Source organism: Triticum dicoccoides, chromosome 3B (genome assembly GCF_002162155.2).
Source record: "Triticum dicoccoides isolate Atlit2015 ecotype Zavitan chromosome 3B, WEW_v2.0, whole genome shotgun sequence".
NCBI lineage: Eukaryota > Viridiplantae > Streptophyta > Magnoliopsida > Poales > Poaceae > Triticum > Triticum dicoccoides.
The window spans coordinates 177,465,138-177,480,567 of NC_041385.1; the positions used below are offsets into that span (position 1 = coordinate 177,465,138).

At 44.3% G+C, this 15,430-nt stretch overlaps 1 protein-coding gene and 1 long non-coding RNA gene across 3 annotated transcripts in view; one reads left to right on the forward strand and one right to left on the reverse strand.

Moving 5' to 3' along the window:
- The window catches only part of LOC119275425 (probable pre-mRNA-splicing factor ATP-dependent RNA helicase DEAH9), a 16,302-nt gene extending 3,979 nt beyond the window's left edge, over positions 1–12,323 (reverse strand). The window contains exons 1-16 of one of the 2 annotated variants that reach the window (XM_037556263.1): positions 12,137–12,323; positions 11,876–12,020; positions 10,360–10,425; positions 9,658–9,747; positions 9,459–9,538; positions 9,179–9,248; positions 8,994–9,079; positions 8,386–8,455; positions 8,208–8,303; positions 7,236–7,341; positions 7,057–7,103; positions 6,885–6,968; positions 6,766–6,819; positions 6,265–6,365; positions 5,674–5,764; positions 4,200–4,364 (exon numbers count right to left, since the gene is read on the reverse strand). In XM_037556263.1, the coding sequence (XP_037412160.1) occupies positions 4,200–4,364; positions 5,674–5,764; positions 6,265–6,365; positions 6,766–6,819; positions 6,885–6,968; positions 7,057–7,103; positions 7,236–7,341; positions 8,208–8,303; positions 8,386–8,455; positions 8,994–9,079; positions 9,179–9,248; positions 9,459–9,538; positions 9,658–9,747; positions 10,360–10,425; positions 11,876–12,020; positions 12,137–12,252 (1,467 nt within the window). In that variant the 5' untranslated portion in view covers positions 12,253–12,323. Of the gene's footprint in view, positions 1–4,199; positions 4,365–5,673; positions 5,765–6,264; positions 6,366–6,765; positions 6,820–6,884; positions 6,969–7,056; positions 7,104–7,235; positions 7,342–8,207; positions 8,304–8,385; positions 8,456–8,993; positions 9,080–9,178; positions 9,249–9,458; positions 9,539–9,657; positions 9,748–10,359; positions 10,435–11,875; positions 12,021–12,136 lie in introns of both variants that reach the window. The other variant, XM_037556262.1, reaches the window with a different exon arrangement.
- A 365-nt stretch (positions 12,324–12,688) lies between these two features.
- LOC119275426 lies at positions 12,689–14,859 on the forward strand. Its single transcript, XR_005135683.1, has 3 exons — positions 12,689–13,327; positions 14,634–14,737; positions 14,827–14,859. It is a non-coding gene; the product is annotated as an uncharacterized LOC119275426 (long non-coding RNA).
- Positions 14,860–15,430: the final 571 nt, after the last annotated feature.

A 15,430-nucleotide genomic window follows, 5' to 3' on the forward strand; every position in this document is an offset into this window, starting at 1 on the left:
CCCCTCCATCGACATGATTTGGGATGTGGTCACCCCCCACCTCAACATTTGGCCCACGGTCGCTCTCTTCATTCTTTGGAAGCTCTGGGATGCTCACATGGTAGGAGCTGGGACCCTACCAGGTCTAGGGCGTAGGTTGTAGGGGAAGGAGGAGGCTGGACGTGGCGAAGCTCGCGGTCGCCGGCGGCAAGGCGCCGTCGTGCGCGAGAGGAAGAGGCGGCGGCGGCGCAAGAGGCGGCTAGGGTTAGGTCTCCCGGCTCCCTAAGGGAAGCCGAGCAAATAATGATTGCTTCTTACTTGATTAGATTGATTAGATTGATACATCTCCTCTCCTTGTATAGAGAGGTTTACTTGACTCCTAAGCAAACGATCCTAATAACGATAAGATAATTGGGCTAAGCCCCTAATAACGATAAGATAACTTGGGCCACAACCCACTGGGCTAAGCCCCTAATATGCCGGTCATAACACTTCTCCCCGCCTGCACAAACAGCTCGTCCTCGAGCTGTAAGGTGGGGAAGCGCTTGCTGACTCCTCGAGGTGATCAACCGGCGTCAAACACCTTCGCAACAGCTGGGGCAGCCAGGTCGGCGGCGACGGCGTCCTCCTCAATGTAGTCTGCAACCTCCAGGTAGAAGAGTCGCGGGCAGACGTGGCCGGGCATGTAGGGCTCGTCGCAGTTGAAGCACAACCCTTGGCGGCGACGCTCGAGTAGCTCGGCCGAGGTGAGCCGGCGGAACGGGCGCGCCGCGGCCGCGGCGAGGGGTGCTGCGGAAGCCTGAGCAGGCCGACCCAGCGCGGGAACCTCCGGCCAGGGTAGCGGCCCAGCGGCCCGGGACGGTGATGCCTGCTGGATGGCCCCTGCGCGGCGCTCGAACGCGCGGGCGTAGTACATGGCCGTCTGGAGATCCTGGGGTCCCCGAAGCTCCACGTCCACGCGGATGTGATCCGGAAGTCCGCCGATGAAGAGGTCGGCCCACTGCTGTGCCGTCATGCCCGACGCATGGCATGCCAGGGCCTGGAAACGGTCGGCGAAGTCCTGAACCGTGGAGGTGAAGGGAAGGCGGCCTAGCTCTGCCAGGCGGCTCCCGCGGATCAGTGGCCCAAAACGAAGGAGGCAGAGCTCGCGAAAGTGCTCCCAAGGGGGCATGCTGCCCTCGGCCTGCTCGAGGGCGTAGTACCAGGTCTGTGCTGCGCCGCGGAGGTGGTAGGAGGCGAGCCAGGTACGCTCCGAGGCGAGGGTGCGCTGCCCGCGAAAGAACTGCTCGCACTAGTTGAGCCAGTTGAGGGGGTCTTCCGTGCCGTCATAAGTGGCGAAGTCCAATTTGGCAAACCGCGGTGGTGTCTGAGTCGGAGCCCCGTGGCCGACTGGCTCGGAGGTGCTAAGCAGCGAGGAGTGGGGCGCCCGGTCAACATGACCGTGGCCCAAGAAGTGCCCCGCTGAGCCGGAGGGGTCGCCGAACTGAAGAGTGGGCGCGGGCGGTTCTCCCGCCGATGTGTAGACGGGTGGCGGCGATGATCCGGTCAGCCAAGCCGGTATTTGGGACGGCGACTGTGGGAAGCGCACTTGCTGGATCGGGACGCCGGTCTGCTTGGGTGACCCGGGCCCCGTGCTGGGCGGTGGCGGGGCCGGCAGCTGCGGCTGCGGCGGCACGAACCCGGGTGGTGTGGTCGGGGCCGGCCACTGTGGCCAGGAAGGCGCGGCAGCGGCCGTCGATGGGCCCGGTAGCTGGAGCTGCGGCTGCCCGGACCCGGGAGGCATCGTGGGCGCGGCGATCGCCGGGGCCGGCCACTGTGGCCAGTGGGGGGCAACAGCGAGCGGCGGCTGACTAGGCTAGTGGTGGTGTAGAGGCCCGGTCGGCGCCGTGGTGGCCGCGTACCAAGGCAGGGCGGCTGGCCCGGTCGCGGCGGACGGCGGCTGACCGGGCCAGTGGTGGTGTAGGGGCCCGGTCGGCGCCGTGGTGGCCGCGTACCAGGGCAGGGCAGTTGGCCTAGTCGCGGCGGCCGGCGGCAAGGGCGGCGGCTGCCCGTAAGGCCCGGCCAGGTAGAGGTGGATGCCCTGGATGGCGGTGACGAGGCCATTAATGACTGGTGATCTCCGCCGGGGAGTAGACGGCGGCATGCGGCACGGGGAGGGGCGGCGACTGGCCGGTGGAGGCCCCCGCGGTGGAGTCAATCGGCGCGGTGGAGAGCGGCGCTGTGGAGAGGGCGGCGGTGGTGGACAGCGGCGCGGTGGACAGCGGCGGGGTGGGCGGTGGAGCACACATGATCGGACCCAAGCTACCTGATACCAAATTGGTAGGAGCTGGGACCCTACCAGGTCTAGGGCGTAGGTTGTAGGGGAAGGAGGGGGCTGGACGTGGCGAAGCTCGCGGTCGCCGGTGGCAAGGCGCCGTCGTGCGCGAGAGCAAGAGGCGGCGGCGGCACAAGAGGCGGCTAGGGTTAGGTCTCCCGGCTCCCTAAGGGAAGCCGAGCAAATAATGATTGCTTCTTACTTGATTAGATTGATACATCTCCTCTCCTTATATAGAGAGGTTTACTTGACTCCTAAGCAAACGATCCTAATAACCATAAGATAATAGGGCTAAGCCCCTAATAACGATAAGATAACTTGGGCCACAACCCACTAGGCTAAGCCCCTAATATGCCGGTCATAACATCACAGCAGTAGGGTAAAAATGAGACCCCCTGCATCAATGTAATTCTTACAAACATTATTTCGGATTTACACTCTTTGGTTGGGTAGATTTAGATTGCGTCAACAGAAGGCTGCCACCATGTCATGACGTCTATACCTCTCCTCACGCACCACTGTAAACTTGGTCACCAGTGACTCTTTTGAGTAATGCATCCAAGTGGGGATGATCCCTCCCCACCCACCCACCCACCCACACACCCCAGGTGGCGCAACCTGCGCCTGGGATGGTCTCCTACATCTTGCATCTTCGGCACTGACGTGAGCTCAGATCCTAGACCCATATATGTTGACACAAACATCCATACCGATTGCCATCGCGTCAAGAATCCGCTTGCCAGATGCTGAGTTGACCAGCAGTGACGATAGGAGGCGGTGGCTGATAAGGTTTGGACCTGATGGCTCGTAAAGGACGGAGGTGGCCAGCATCAGCATTGATCGCCTTAAGGGTGCGGCGACAGAGCAGATGGAATCATGGGGGTGGGGCTGCTTGGAGGACGATGGGGAAGCAAGGGACCACAGAAAGACTTCAGCTGCTTTTAAGTTTGTTTCATAGCTGAGATGGACATGGAATTGCTTTTATACGATGATTCTACAGGCCTAAAATCAAAGTAACGGGAGGAGGGGAACCACAGAAAAAATAATGATTCAACGGGAAAAACGATCTCGACAGTGGCGCCCAGAGAAAATCAAGAAAATTTGCTGTTGCAGGATGAGGGGTTTGACAAATAGTGTGGGATGGAAAAAACGTGGGATTATTGAAAGTCCACATGTCTGGTTTGTGAAGGGAGAGAGGGTGTGGACGAACGACCACTCTTTAATAGCAAAGACACTTAAATTACTATTTGAACATAAATGGCAAGGCAAAAATATATCAGCAACATTCATGTATATATATATATATCATGCATACCTTTTTTTTTCTATTCGAATTACTGTTTCACTCAGGTCACACCAACCTTAATTATGTCCTATCTAAATTTGAGTATCTTTCATCATATGAGTATATGGCATAAATAATTAATTCAACCACGATTACTTTATCATGCTATGTTTGTAGACTGAGATCTAGCACCATTCTAGGTAGTCGCTACTCGCTACATGATTTTGGTAAACCACAAGTCCAAATTCTGAGCCACTGCAGTTACCGTCAAATGGGTTGTGACAATTTTTCTCGGAGAACTGGCATGTCACTGGTCGGAATTTTTACTTTTCACGCAAGATTTGTATGCTTGTGCAATTCTTTGCGAGAAGTATAGCATTAAATTCTGGTATTATTTTAGAGATAAACCGCCAAAGTAAGGCTGGCTAGCGAAATTTCGTAACTCGCACATCTCAAACTCAGGAACAAATTGATTTGACTCGGCTGTCATGACAGGACTGCCTCATTAGTCAATACTACAGCAAGATTTACCCCTAGAACTAGTTCAAGTAGCCAACTGTAAAATGTTCTTGAAGAAACAAGAATAGGTATCAGAAAAAAAAAAGTAGTAGATACACATACCAGAGGCATCTCAGCAACTTGGAAACCAATGGGAACTGTTAGTTTGGCATCTTCATCAAGGATTCCTAGTGAAAATAGAATTTCGAGAGCCCGGATCATTGCCTCTGGTGATGGAGAAGCTGGCCAATCAAATCCCAAGATGTTGTCTATGCCTAGCGCTTTCAACTGCCATCCCAGAACATAATAAATGACGTGTTACGTAATACTCGTAAATCTTCTATTATGTGCAAAAACCTCAAGAAGATTCCACATCATATATGTCAGGAAATTAGATCAATCATATTCAATTTAAAGAACATGTTTCAGTGCATACTTTTTGGAAAGAAATGTTGAGAGTGCCTCCTATGAATTAGTACATTTTTGTAGGCAGCTGCGGCATTTTCCAGGTTTCATGACTCAGCAAGTCAAGTGTAAAAGTGAATCATGCTGCATTGTCAAAATATGGCAATTATACATGATGCAGGGAACCGACACAGTATTTATAAGACAAACGCCCAAGAATTGTCAAAGTTAACAATAAATGCATAATATATATCTATGCACGATTTTAAACACCATTGATTTAGAGATGTGAAGACAAGCTCTAAAATTAATGTGCTGATGAACATGAGAGGTACTACTGTATATATTAATTAGTTTATAGTGATAGTGTTTTAGAGTATTCAATGTGCTAATTTTCTAGTAGTAATAATTAAGTCTTCACAATGACTGTATCTTACTTTGGAAACTGCCAATTGGCATATCCAAATTTTAATACATGAGTAAAAAGAATTCATATTACTCGGTATGAAACAATATGTCATGCATATGTGTACATATATATAAAATAGTTGACCAGCATATAAGGCCACAAACTGCGTAAATTGTTTTTCGGTTCCAGGGCTCTAGTGAGCCATATTTTTCAACAAAAAAGTTGAAAAGAAAATATCCAAGTGTAAAAATATATGGCATGTACATATAGATACGATCTATGTACCTATAATTTTTCATTTAATACGTGTTTTTATGCATGTGTACACAAGTAAAACATATGCGTGGACGTGAAAATAGCAAACAGTACATGTATTGTTTGTTACTATAAATCCACGAATTTGTCTTTTTTGTGCAGCTCGCATGTTATACTTTTCTAATGGAATTTTACACATATGTAAATACATCTATATATACATATGGGATGGTTTTCAGAATCTTTTGACACTTTTAAATATGAATTTTGAGTTTTTCAAGAAAAAAAGGCTCACTGGAACTCGGGATCCAAAATGCCTCACTCCACAAACTGACATAAGTTCCCTTGTATGACATAAGCACCAAAAGGTAGGGTGAATGGATGATTATAACATTCAGCAAAAACCGTTCAGTTTGAAATACTGGTGCACTAATATGTTAATAACTGCAAGCTATGGTAAGTATATGACATCTACTTATTTATTTGCAATGTAACTAAAGGAATCATGAAATGGATGAGCCAAGATACCTGTATTATGCAGGAAACAAGGTTAGACCTTTGCATTTCTGGAATGCCATCTGACTGCATTTCATTTAGGTAATATTCCTCTGTGTAAAGCCTGCAGGAGATATTAGCTTATAAGATGCACAAAGTGGTTAAATATCTCACCAAGGAGAATAATATTACAGTATGCAGAGTACTGGATCTTCAGAATTTAATACGAGGGTGTTTGGTTGGACTTTTATTTGGCTTTTTCACTTTGGCTTATAAGACAAAGAAGCGCGGTGCTTTTTTGGCTTATATTGTCTTTAAAGCACCTTATAAGCCAAAAAAAACACCCATTTAGGTGCTTTTTTGGCTTATAAGCCAAAGTGAAAAGGCCAATTAACAGCCCAAGCAAACACCCCCTACATGAAAGTTTGGCTTTCAAAAAATTCAAAACTAAGTGTGTTAAAAAGAAACACTGTAGTAAAGAAAAAAGCATTCAGCAAAGAAACTACTTGAGTTGAGAACTAGGAATTGTGAAAATGGAACAGCATAATAAATCAAGGACTGGCATGAAAGAGGAGACATAGAGTAACAAATCCAACACTTCAATAACAATACTGCTCGACATACCTAAAGCATTTCCCAGGTCGTACCCTTCCAGCTCTGCCTGCTCGTTGCCTTGCAGAAGCTTTCGATATTGGTGCGACAACTAGACTCTCTAGGTCAGAAATCTGCACAACAAGGCATAAGAGTTAAGCTACAACAAATAAGACTAAACATGGAAAAAAGAACTACACCAAAAAGTTTGATCTCAGATTTAACCGCCCTTAGCTTAATGAGTGGGAGACTTGGGGTAAATGACACAATGCCTGAATGTGTTGACATCGAAGTATGTCATAAATATAGAGATGGATAAGGATTAACTCATCTGGATTAATTTTACAAATATAGGTCTGTACTGGATTACCAAATCAAGGATTTTCTGATGGATGTACAAGGCACTATTCAAAGATCATTGCAGCCATTCAAGTTTCAAGATTCACAAAGAAACACTATGAAGAAGAAATAAAAGTAAAGCTGCATGTCCAGGTCAGCCAGATTGAAGTACTGCAATGGAACAGTAGAATGTACCGGGTTATAACACTTCTGCTTGGAAAATCCACTATCAACAACGTACACCACCCCCTGCACAATTTAGAGAAAATCAGTCACAGTCAAATATCACATTTATTAGAAAAGACATGCAGTACCTCCAGAGTCAATGATGTCTCAGCAATGTTTGTTGATATCACAACTTTTCTTTTCCCTTTCGAAGTAGGAGCAAAGATGAGATCCTAGAAAGCCAACGAATACTAAATAGTGTCAACATGGAGTGCCAAGTATATTTTCTTATAGCACTACTGAGGAGTGAGGACCACTTACTTGGTCTCCCCGTGGAAGGCCAGAGTACAAGGGCAAAATCACCAAATCTGAGAATCAAAGCAATTTGAATGTATTAGAAAAGACAATTTACTATCACAAGCTGATAACAAAATTGGCAAGGACCAGACATCCATTCCAAGAACAACATATTTCATTGTTCATTCGGAAAAAAGAATTACCGAAATAGTGTTTTCCCAGATGTTGAATTTCATCATTTAGCAACTTAAGAGCAGCATCTATGTCATCCTGGCCAGTTAAAAACACCAAAATATCCCCTGGTGGTTCCTGCAGATATTGGTTACTGAGTGAAGATAAAAGAAAGGTATCCAGTATTGGATGATTGGAAGAGTAATTTTTCCTTCAAAATGGAAATAGGATATAAAAAGAAAATATGGAAATAGACACTACCACTATGCTACACAGATGAATGCTGATAGCTCCAAATTCACCTCAAAGACTACAACATTATCAACAGAAGCAGAATATGTACATTTATGTGAGGACATCGATCATATCAGCTTTGCCTTCTGTCTGAAGTTATAAACTAATGTTGAGAAGTGAGGCAGCTGATATGTATTATTTGAGCTTCAATGCTTACAAGATTGAGTATGCAACTGCCCACGAACTTCTGCTGAACTCACAGAGTAGTGAAAACAATTGGCATCCACCCATAACTAAGTATTGGTAAAGTTTAAATTAGCTGCAGTCAATGTTCAGGAAATTGTTAACTGGTAGCTGCTCGGTTGGCTGGCAGTAGGGGATTAATAGACTAATCGGACAGTTAATCTGCCAATTAACCAATTAATCAATTAATCGATCGATTTATCAGCTTACCGGTTACTTGGTGACCCTAGGAGTAAGGATTAACCGGCAAGTTGAGTGGTTAATCGGACGAATTCTTGAACAGGGGCTGCAGTGCAGCATCTAAATCTGAATACACTTACTATTTGTTTCATTACGAAGCATAGCATATGAGACCTAAATAATAACTGCGAGTGACATGATGCAACGAATCAATGGACCAGAAAAATCAAGTGTAATCTCGGACATACAGAAAACCAAAAGTTCCCAAATGATCAAATGCATTCCAAGAAGCATAATACTAACCTATATGGATTCTATTATTTGATACACAGCACAAAACAACTAACCTTTTCGTGAATAATAAGAACAGTATTCACAGCAGCCTGTAAGTAGTCTGAGACAGGCTCTTCCAGATAATGAGTTTCTACTGTGTATCCTCTACCCTGTAGAAGTGGAACCAAATTACTCTCATCAATGAGGAGACCCATTCACCATCTATATATTTCAGCCACAAGGGAAACATACTTCAACAGAAAGTATAGCAGGTTCTGGATTTGGCAAACCATCAGCAGGCTTGAGCAACGAATTCTTCCGCCTGCGCATGAAAGAAGATTCAAGATCAGGCCCTAACTAACTTCGAGTGCATATTGAGTTAACAACTGTATCTTAACAATTAGGTATTATAGATGTTATATATTATTCTATTATTCTATAAACTTGGTCAAGCTTAACAAAGTTTGACTTAGGAAACTTATATGGCTTATATGTTGGGAAGGAGAGAGTACCACATAGTAATTTCGTGAACAATGTAAGCCATAATGTTACCAAAAATTGGGAATAATTCGCTACCATGGTCGATGGCTTGGCTGAAGATGTCTTATAGGTTTTACTATAGTTTTTTTTTTAGATTAGGTTTTACTATAGTTGAAAAGCAATTGTTGCTTCTTTACTGGTTTACTATATAGTTAAAAGGCAATTGTGCTTCTTTACATAGACCATCTTTCTGACTACATCACTTTCTTGAGGATTTCCTGGTAGTCGAACTGCACTTCTTTTCCTTGCGGAAGTTACACATGGCAGCGAATTGCAAAAATGAAAGGATATGAAACAAGTTCTTACAGACAGGGACCGACCTATTGCTGAAAAAGGTTGACATTGATCTTGCTTCAATTGTTGCAGAGGAAATGATTAGGCGCAACTCTGGCCGACGGCGTTGAATCTGGTCGATTCATGTAAAGAAACATGCAAAGCGGGAAACTAAATATTATTAACAGATGACTTGAAGAGAAACCAGACTTGCGGATTCGAAATTGCAAACCTTTTTCAGGAGTCCCAGCAATATGTCGGTTGAAATGGATCTTTCATGAGCTTCATCTATCATAATGACACTAATAAAACAGAAAAACATGGATTAGTATGTGAATAATGTAAAACCAGTATGGAACCGTCCAACTGAAAAAGGTGTTTTTACTCCACTACGATTATCGCCACAAATGAGTAATCACAATAACGACATAAATTGGATCAAACATGACATGTCACAATTTGGACTGCCAGCTTAAAAGGTCATATTAATATTGAGGGTCATAACATGGTACCTATATTTGCTCAGAAGAGGATCTTCCATCATTTCTCTAATCAGTACCCCATCTGTGAGAAATTTGATCATAGTCATGCCCTGTCAAACCGTGCATGGCATAAGCAGAGTATATAGGGCATGAAACCCATTAAACCGAAAAGGATGCTGTAGAAGTCAGATAAAGAAAATCAGTGCAAGGAGAGAAACCTAGATCATACCGGGTTTGTTTCATCCTCAAATCTTATTGTATATCCCACTTCTTCTCCAAGTTTCACACCAACTTCTTCAGCTACTCTTGATGCAACCGTCTGTTCAAAATTATTAAGATGGGTTGAAAAGGAAAGTGATAAAAAAAGACAGGGATCTATAAATGTAGTCTAAGAACAGAAAAGAAAAATTGGAACATAAGAAAATTAGTAGAGCAACGCAGTAAAATTTTCATTCAGCTACCATCCTCTAAGCAGTACAGATATGGTTCTATCAGCTGCTTCTCTGTAATAGGATGCCACAAAATCACTGTCGGACCACAAAAATAAGTTTTCAGCTCACCAACGGCTAGGTCTCAAAAGGGCCAGCTGGATAAACCTCCATGGCTGAGAAAGTCCAGGCTTATCTCTCCGTAATAAAGAAAATTTCTTAGATCCATATTGTTAGGATTTGATTTGCTACAAATTTAGCATGGACTTGGAGCTGTATCTAAAGAGAGGTAGAATGTGATAGGAGAACATCCGGAAGTAATACAGAAACTTGCTCTAGATAATTAACTAAGAGCCTTACTCGGCTACTCGCCATGCTACGGACATACCCAAAAAAATAATCTGGTGCATGTTCTCATCACTCATCAGATGGTAAAAAGAGAGACCTAGTATTGCATAGCATTTAGAGAAGGATACACGGATGAACATTTGAACATTTGATACCTGCACAGCCAATCTTCTTGGCTGGGTGCAACCTATAAGTCGACCGCCCTCAGCCCAACCAGCCTCCTTGAGATACTAGTTCAAAATACAATGAAGTTAGAAATTCAAGTAAGATGATGAGATAGGCAATAGACAGAAGAGTATTGACGTGTGTGGCTTACATTCTTTCAAATAATATAAAATCAGCATTTTTCACCAACCAAACTAAATTTTCCGTTCAACCTTCAAATATGTATGTTGAAATTCAGAAACTGGAGCAGATCCGGAGTAAATTCAAATATATGATAGGTCTCAGTTCAGCCTGGAGTCAAATTTTAATGTCAAACAATATCCAGAATAAATTACAAAGATAGGTCTCAGTTCAGCCTGCCTTTATGGAACCTTTCAAGCCAAATTGAATGTTTGTTACGATACAAACTCTTATGTGATAGGAAGCGTGCGTTACTGCTCTCAGCGTAGATCTCTTTTTTCCTCTTGAAAAATTGAAGTCATGAAAAGTGACCAGGTGCTACAGCACCCTAAATGACCAAGACTCTGGATAACTTTTTAAATATTTTTTGTATTGATTTAAGCGCTAGAAAAAAATGATTGCATGATTGTGCCCACCATTGAATTTGCATTGTATTGATACATTCTCCCTATAAATGAACACATATTACCGTGACAGTTGCCAAATAGGCCATAAATATGCCAACACAGCAGCCATATAAATTATTTGCCAGATACTCCCTCTGTAAACTAATATAAGAGCGTTTGGATCACTACATTAGTAATCTAAACGCTCTTATATTAGTTTACAGAGGGAGTAGTAGCTTGAGAAAAAACAGAACTTTAGCTGGAGAGTAATACTTCAAGTGAAGAGCCAAATTTTGTACCAGTTATGAGAGTCAAAAAATAATGCAAATTATTGGCGGACGAAATATGAGCAGGAGGTAAGTGTAAACTTCATGAAGAACTACTGATAGGTATGCAGGTACGTTGTGATCTAGAAATCCAGAAAAAATATTTGGTGAAGTTGTAAACAGTGTTTCGCCTCTCGTTACTTTTATTCTGTCCCCTCGCTCCTCTTCTCTGATAATGGCGGTAGGTGTCATCCCTAAGCCATCATTCATGCTTACTATCCTACTGCGAGAATTAGTGTTTATGTTGATATATATTGCTAGGATGTGGGCACACAAGAATGGTCACAAGATACATACCAACCAGAGGCCTCAATCAAATGCAGAAAGGAGGAACCGTCACTACTACAAATATAAGCCAAAGCCCGTGATCTCCCCCCAGTCAGTAATCCAGAGCATAGAGCATAGTAAACGTAAGATCCTTGTTCGAATCAAAACAGAACAACCACCAAATACAACACCAATGATACACACTATCGATTGAGCACTTCACGCGTACACGCGCACCAGTTGTTCGGCCGAATGTCCCCCCGACAGAGCGCAGCGCAGAAACAAATTTTCAAATGATCTACGGACGCCACTGACCGTACGACAGAAAATTGCATTGAGGAACGTACCTGAGGGATCTGCGTGGACTTGCCGCTACCCGTCTCGCCGACGATGATGGTCGTGGCATGCCGCTCCACCAGGTAGAGGATGGCCTTGCGGTACTTGTACACCGGCAGCCGCTGCCTCAGCCTCTCCAAGGACGCGTACCCGAAGCTACCACCAAGCAAAACAGAGGCAGCAGCACCCGGACACAAGTTTAGGAACCTCAGGTAGGGGAGCACGAAGGCGAAGGGGAAGGAGACAGAGGGTTTAGGGTTTGGGGGGCGCACCCGGAGGAGGAGGAGGAAGCGTTGGTGTTGGTCGGGAGGAAGAGTACGCCGCCCTCCTCGTCGTCGACGAGCGAGGCGCTCGGCTTCTCCGACCCCGGTCTCCAGAACCTCGACATGGCCGCCGGTTCGGGTGGCTTGGAGATGGCGGGGGTGGCCGGTGGGGTTGGAGAGGAAAGCGGGACAGAGAGAAAGCTCTCTGGGTCCGTCCATTGGTGGTTGTTCTAGTGGGCTTTAGAGGCCGTCGCTGATGGGCTGCATTGTCACTGCGGGACACTTTGATTTCCTCATTCACAACACCTTTTTTTCCTCCCTATCTATCTACTATCTACTATCTACTATCTATTATCTATCTATCTACTATCTACTACCCTTATAAAAACACAAGAGGGCGGAGAACCTGCAATTCGATGGTCTACATCCCTCCAGCCTACTAAACGTGTTTTATGGTTTAATTACCCACCATGCCATTGGGTTAATCTACTATCTATCTACTTACCACTGCGCCGTCTAACGATCTAACAAAATCTCCCCTTGCTAAAGAAACCCGGTACCCCGCTACCGCTCGCCCCTCTCTCGCACGCCTCTTTCTCTCTCGCACGCCCCTTCTGGCCAATCTCTCGACCACGCCCCCGCTCGGCCCCTTTGGCCAACCGCTCGCCCTGCCGCCGCTCGGCCCCTTCTCGCCAACCGCTCGCCCCGCCGCCGCTCGGCCCCGCCACCGCCCCGCGAACGGCTGCTCCGATCAACATCGACAGTTTCACGGCGGGCTATTCGGCGGCGGGAGGATTCGCGGCGTGCTGGGTGGTCTCGGCGTCGGATGCCATCGCGCGGGTTGCCGCCTCTGCTGCCGCTCTCCGATCCTCCTGCTTCGACCGACCCCTCACAGGGGTTGTCCTTCTCCTTGCCGCGACATCTTCCTCCCCAATTCACTTCCTCTTCCCACCTGGTTGATTATTGATTATTAACTTCTCGGTTCTTACAGTCCTGGTGGTGAGGATGCAGAGTGATGTGGTGAGGAGCAACAGTTGCAGAGCATTAGCACCGCGGCCATTCAGTTCTATGGTGGTGAAGTGCACACACGGACGAGGAAAGGAACGCATATAGAAGCTCATGTATTTGTTATCTTAGTCCCTGAATCATTATTCCTGTCCCGAAACTACTCGATGTCCAATACTTTGGTGCCTGACCACGGTACGTGTACAGTTCAGTGGGTGTTCTACATTTTTTCACAAGCATTGATGGTTAAATAGCAGCATCGTACAAAATTAGACGAATACTTCATGTGTATACTAGCATTCTTTATATCCCATCTTTTTTCCACCAAAAAATTCAACATTTATGCATGGTGATGGAAAGTAATTTAATTATAGTCCTGGTATATAGTTTATATTTCAGGAGGCTAGAAATTTATTTATATTCCGTGGAGTCTAGAGAATTATTTTCTATTCTGTGGAGGCTACAGTTTCTTTTAATATTCTCACTTTCCCATGGGAAGTAAACAATTGTTTCCTGCACCAAAACTCTTCTAGGGAATCATCGAAATTGTCAAAATTGTATCGTACTCATATAAAATGAACTCAGAATCTTTGGCTGGGTTCATCTTTGCACTGCTGTTTGTAATGATGTTGAAAGCTGAGTAATACAAGTTTTACCCACAGAAAGAAAGAATGTGAGCTCCTTAAAAGCATTATAATGCCAATTTTTTGCCATTCTTACTCTTATATTCATGCAATGTTGATTTATGTTCTTATTGATCATTGGATGGACCATTTAAGTCTCAGTCGTAAGTATTTACCATTTATGAAGTTGGTTGCTTCTATCGGTATCCTTCCAAACGCAGAGAGGAGCATTCCTTTCTTTTAGTGGATCAAATAATTCGATGATGCTTTGGTTTCTTACTATTATCTGTTGGAATGCATGGTATCTGTTGAAGTGCGTGGTAAGGATGACAAGCCTACCAAATGTTTATTCCAAATCTAAAATGCATATACTTAGCTCCCTGTTATGTATGCATAATCAGGAGCGATAAGCCCTGCATTTGGCCTTAAATAGGATGAAATAAATACCTTATCATTGTTATGCAGATTAGCTAGGTTCAACTATGTGCTTATGACATATCATCAATCTGTCCCCATTGATTATGTGCGTAATTTTCTCTTCTAGTGATGTAGAAAATAACTGATTTTTTTGTGTTCTTGCATCGCAAAACCAGCTTGGGTGAGACTGCTATTGCCAAATAGATTGTTCTGATTAAGTCGCAATTTTTGTCGAACCGATCTCTTTTAGCTCACACATTATCTCGAGATTTAGTGTTACTATTTTCTCTGATGCCAAACTGATTCTGTGGATTATTTATTATATAGATATAGTTCCTTCTTGTTGTTGTCTTTCTGTAGCATCACTGACTGTACGTGCATCTCAACATCTCGAGTCAACCGGTGATACTGTTTTCAGTGTATAATTTTTTCTGTAATGCAACTTCATTTGGATGTAACAGAATGTGCAAAGTTGTTCCTTCAACGCAAAGCTGCAAACGTGATTTGAAAGTACCGGGTTTATACAGTGGAGGATCCTGAATTGATGCATATATTGCCTCAAAAGGTAACCAGGCTCCAAAGTGCAGAATGAGGAGAGGTATGCTTACTGTTGTCTGTGTTAGTCTGTCTACTCAATCACCTTCATATGAACAGGTGCATCGGAATTGTTTATCTCATTGCATCAGAGTTTTGTTCTTTGGTGCAGGGTTTCTGTTGTTATTGTTAAATCTTAATGAAACATCCGTTCCTTGTTCAGAGGTTTATAAGTTCCCTTTTTCAAATATCGAGATGATGTATTTGCAAACCTCAATGCAAAATGGTTAGTCAGTCTCAAACAGCTGCAGCTCTACTTTCTAGGTATGCTATTGATGCCACGTCCAGATTACTCTTATCTTCTCTTTTCCTTTTGTTGGGAGTATAATTTACTTCCTATTTTCTGCCTGTTTCTCTAAGTACCCCCACTAAATATGTGTATTTAGTTACGATGGTAAAGAGGTAAAAACGAAGATATCCACTCAAGGATCGAGCAAATGCATTTCTAATGCCTGGGGATTTTAATTGTCCATGAAATATTTCTCCTCTTAAAAATTCAATTTAAAAAACTAATATGTAAAAGCATAGAAATATTAGACATAACGATGCTGATCTATTATATTTAGGTGGGCGTATCATGCACCATACACAGTATTTTCCAACTAGGTTAGAAATTGGCATTTCTGTCATGCGAACTTCAGAGAATGATTTATCTGATTATCCG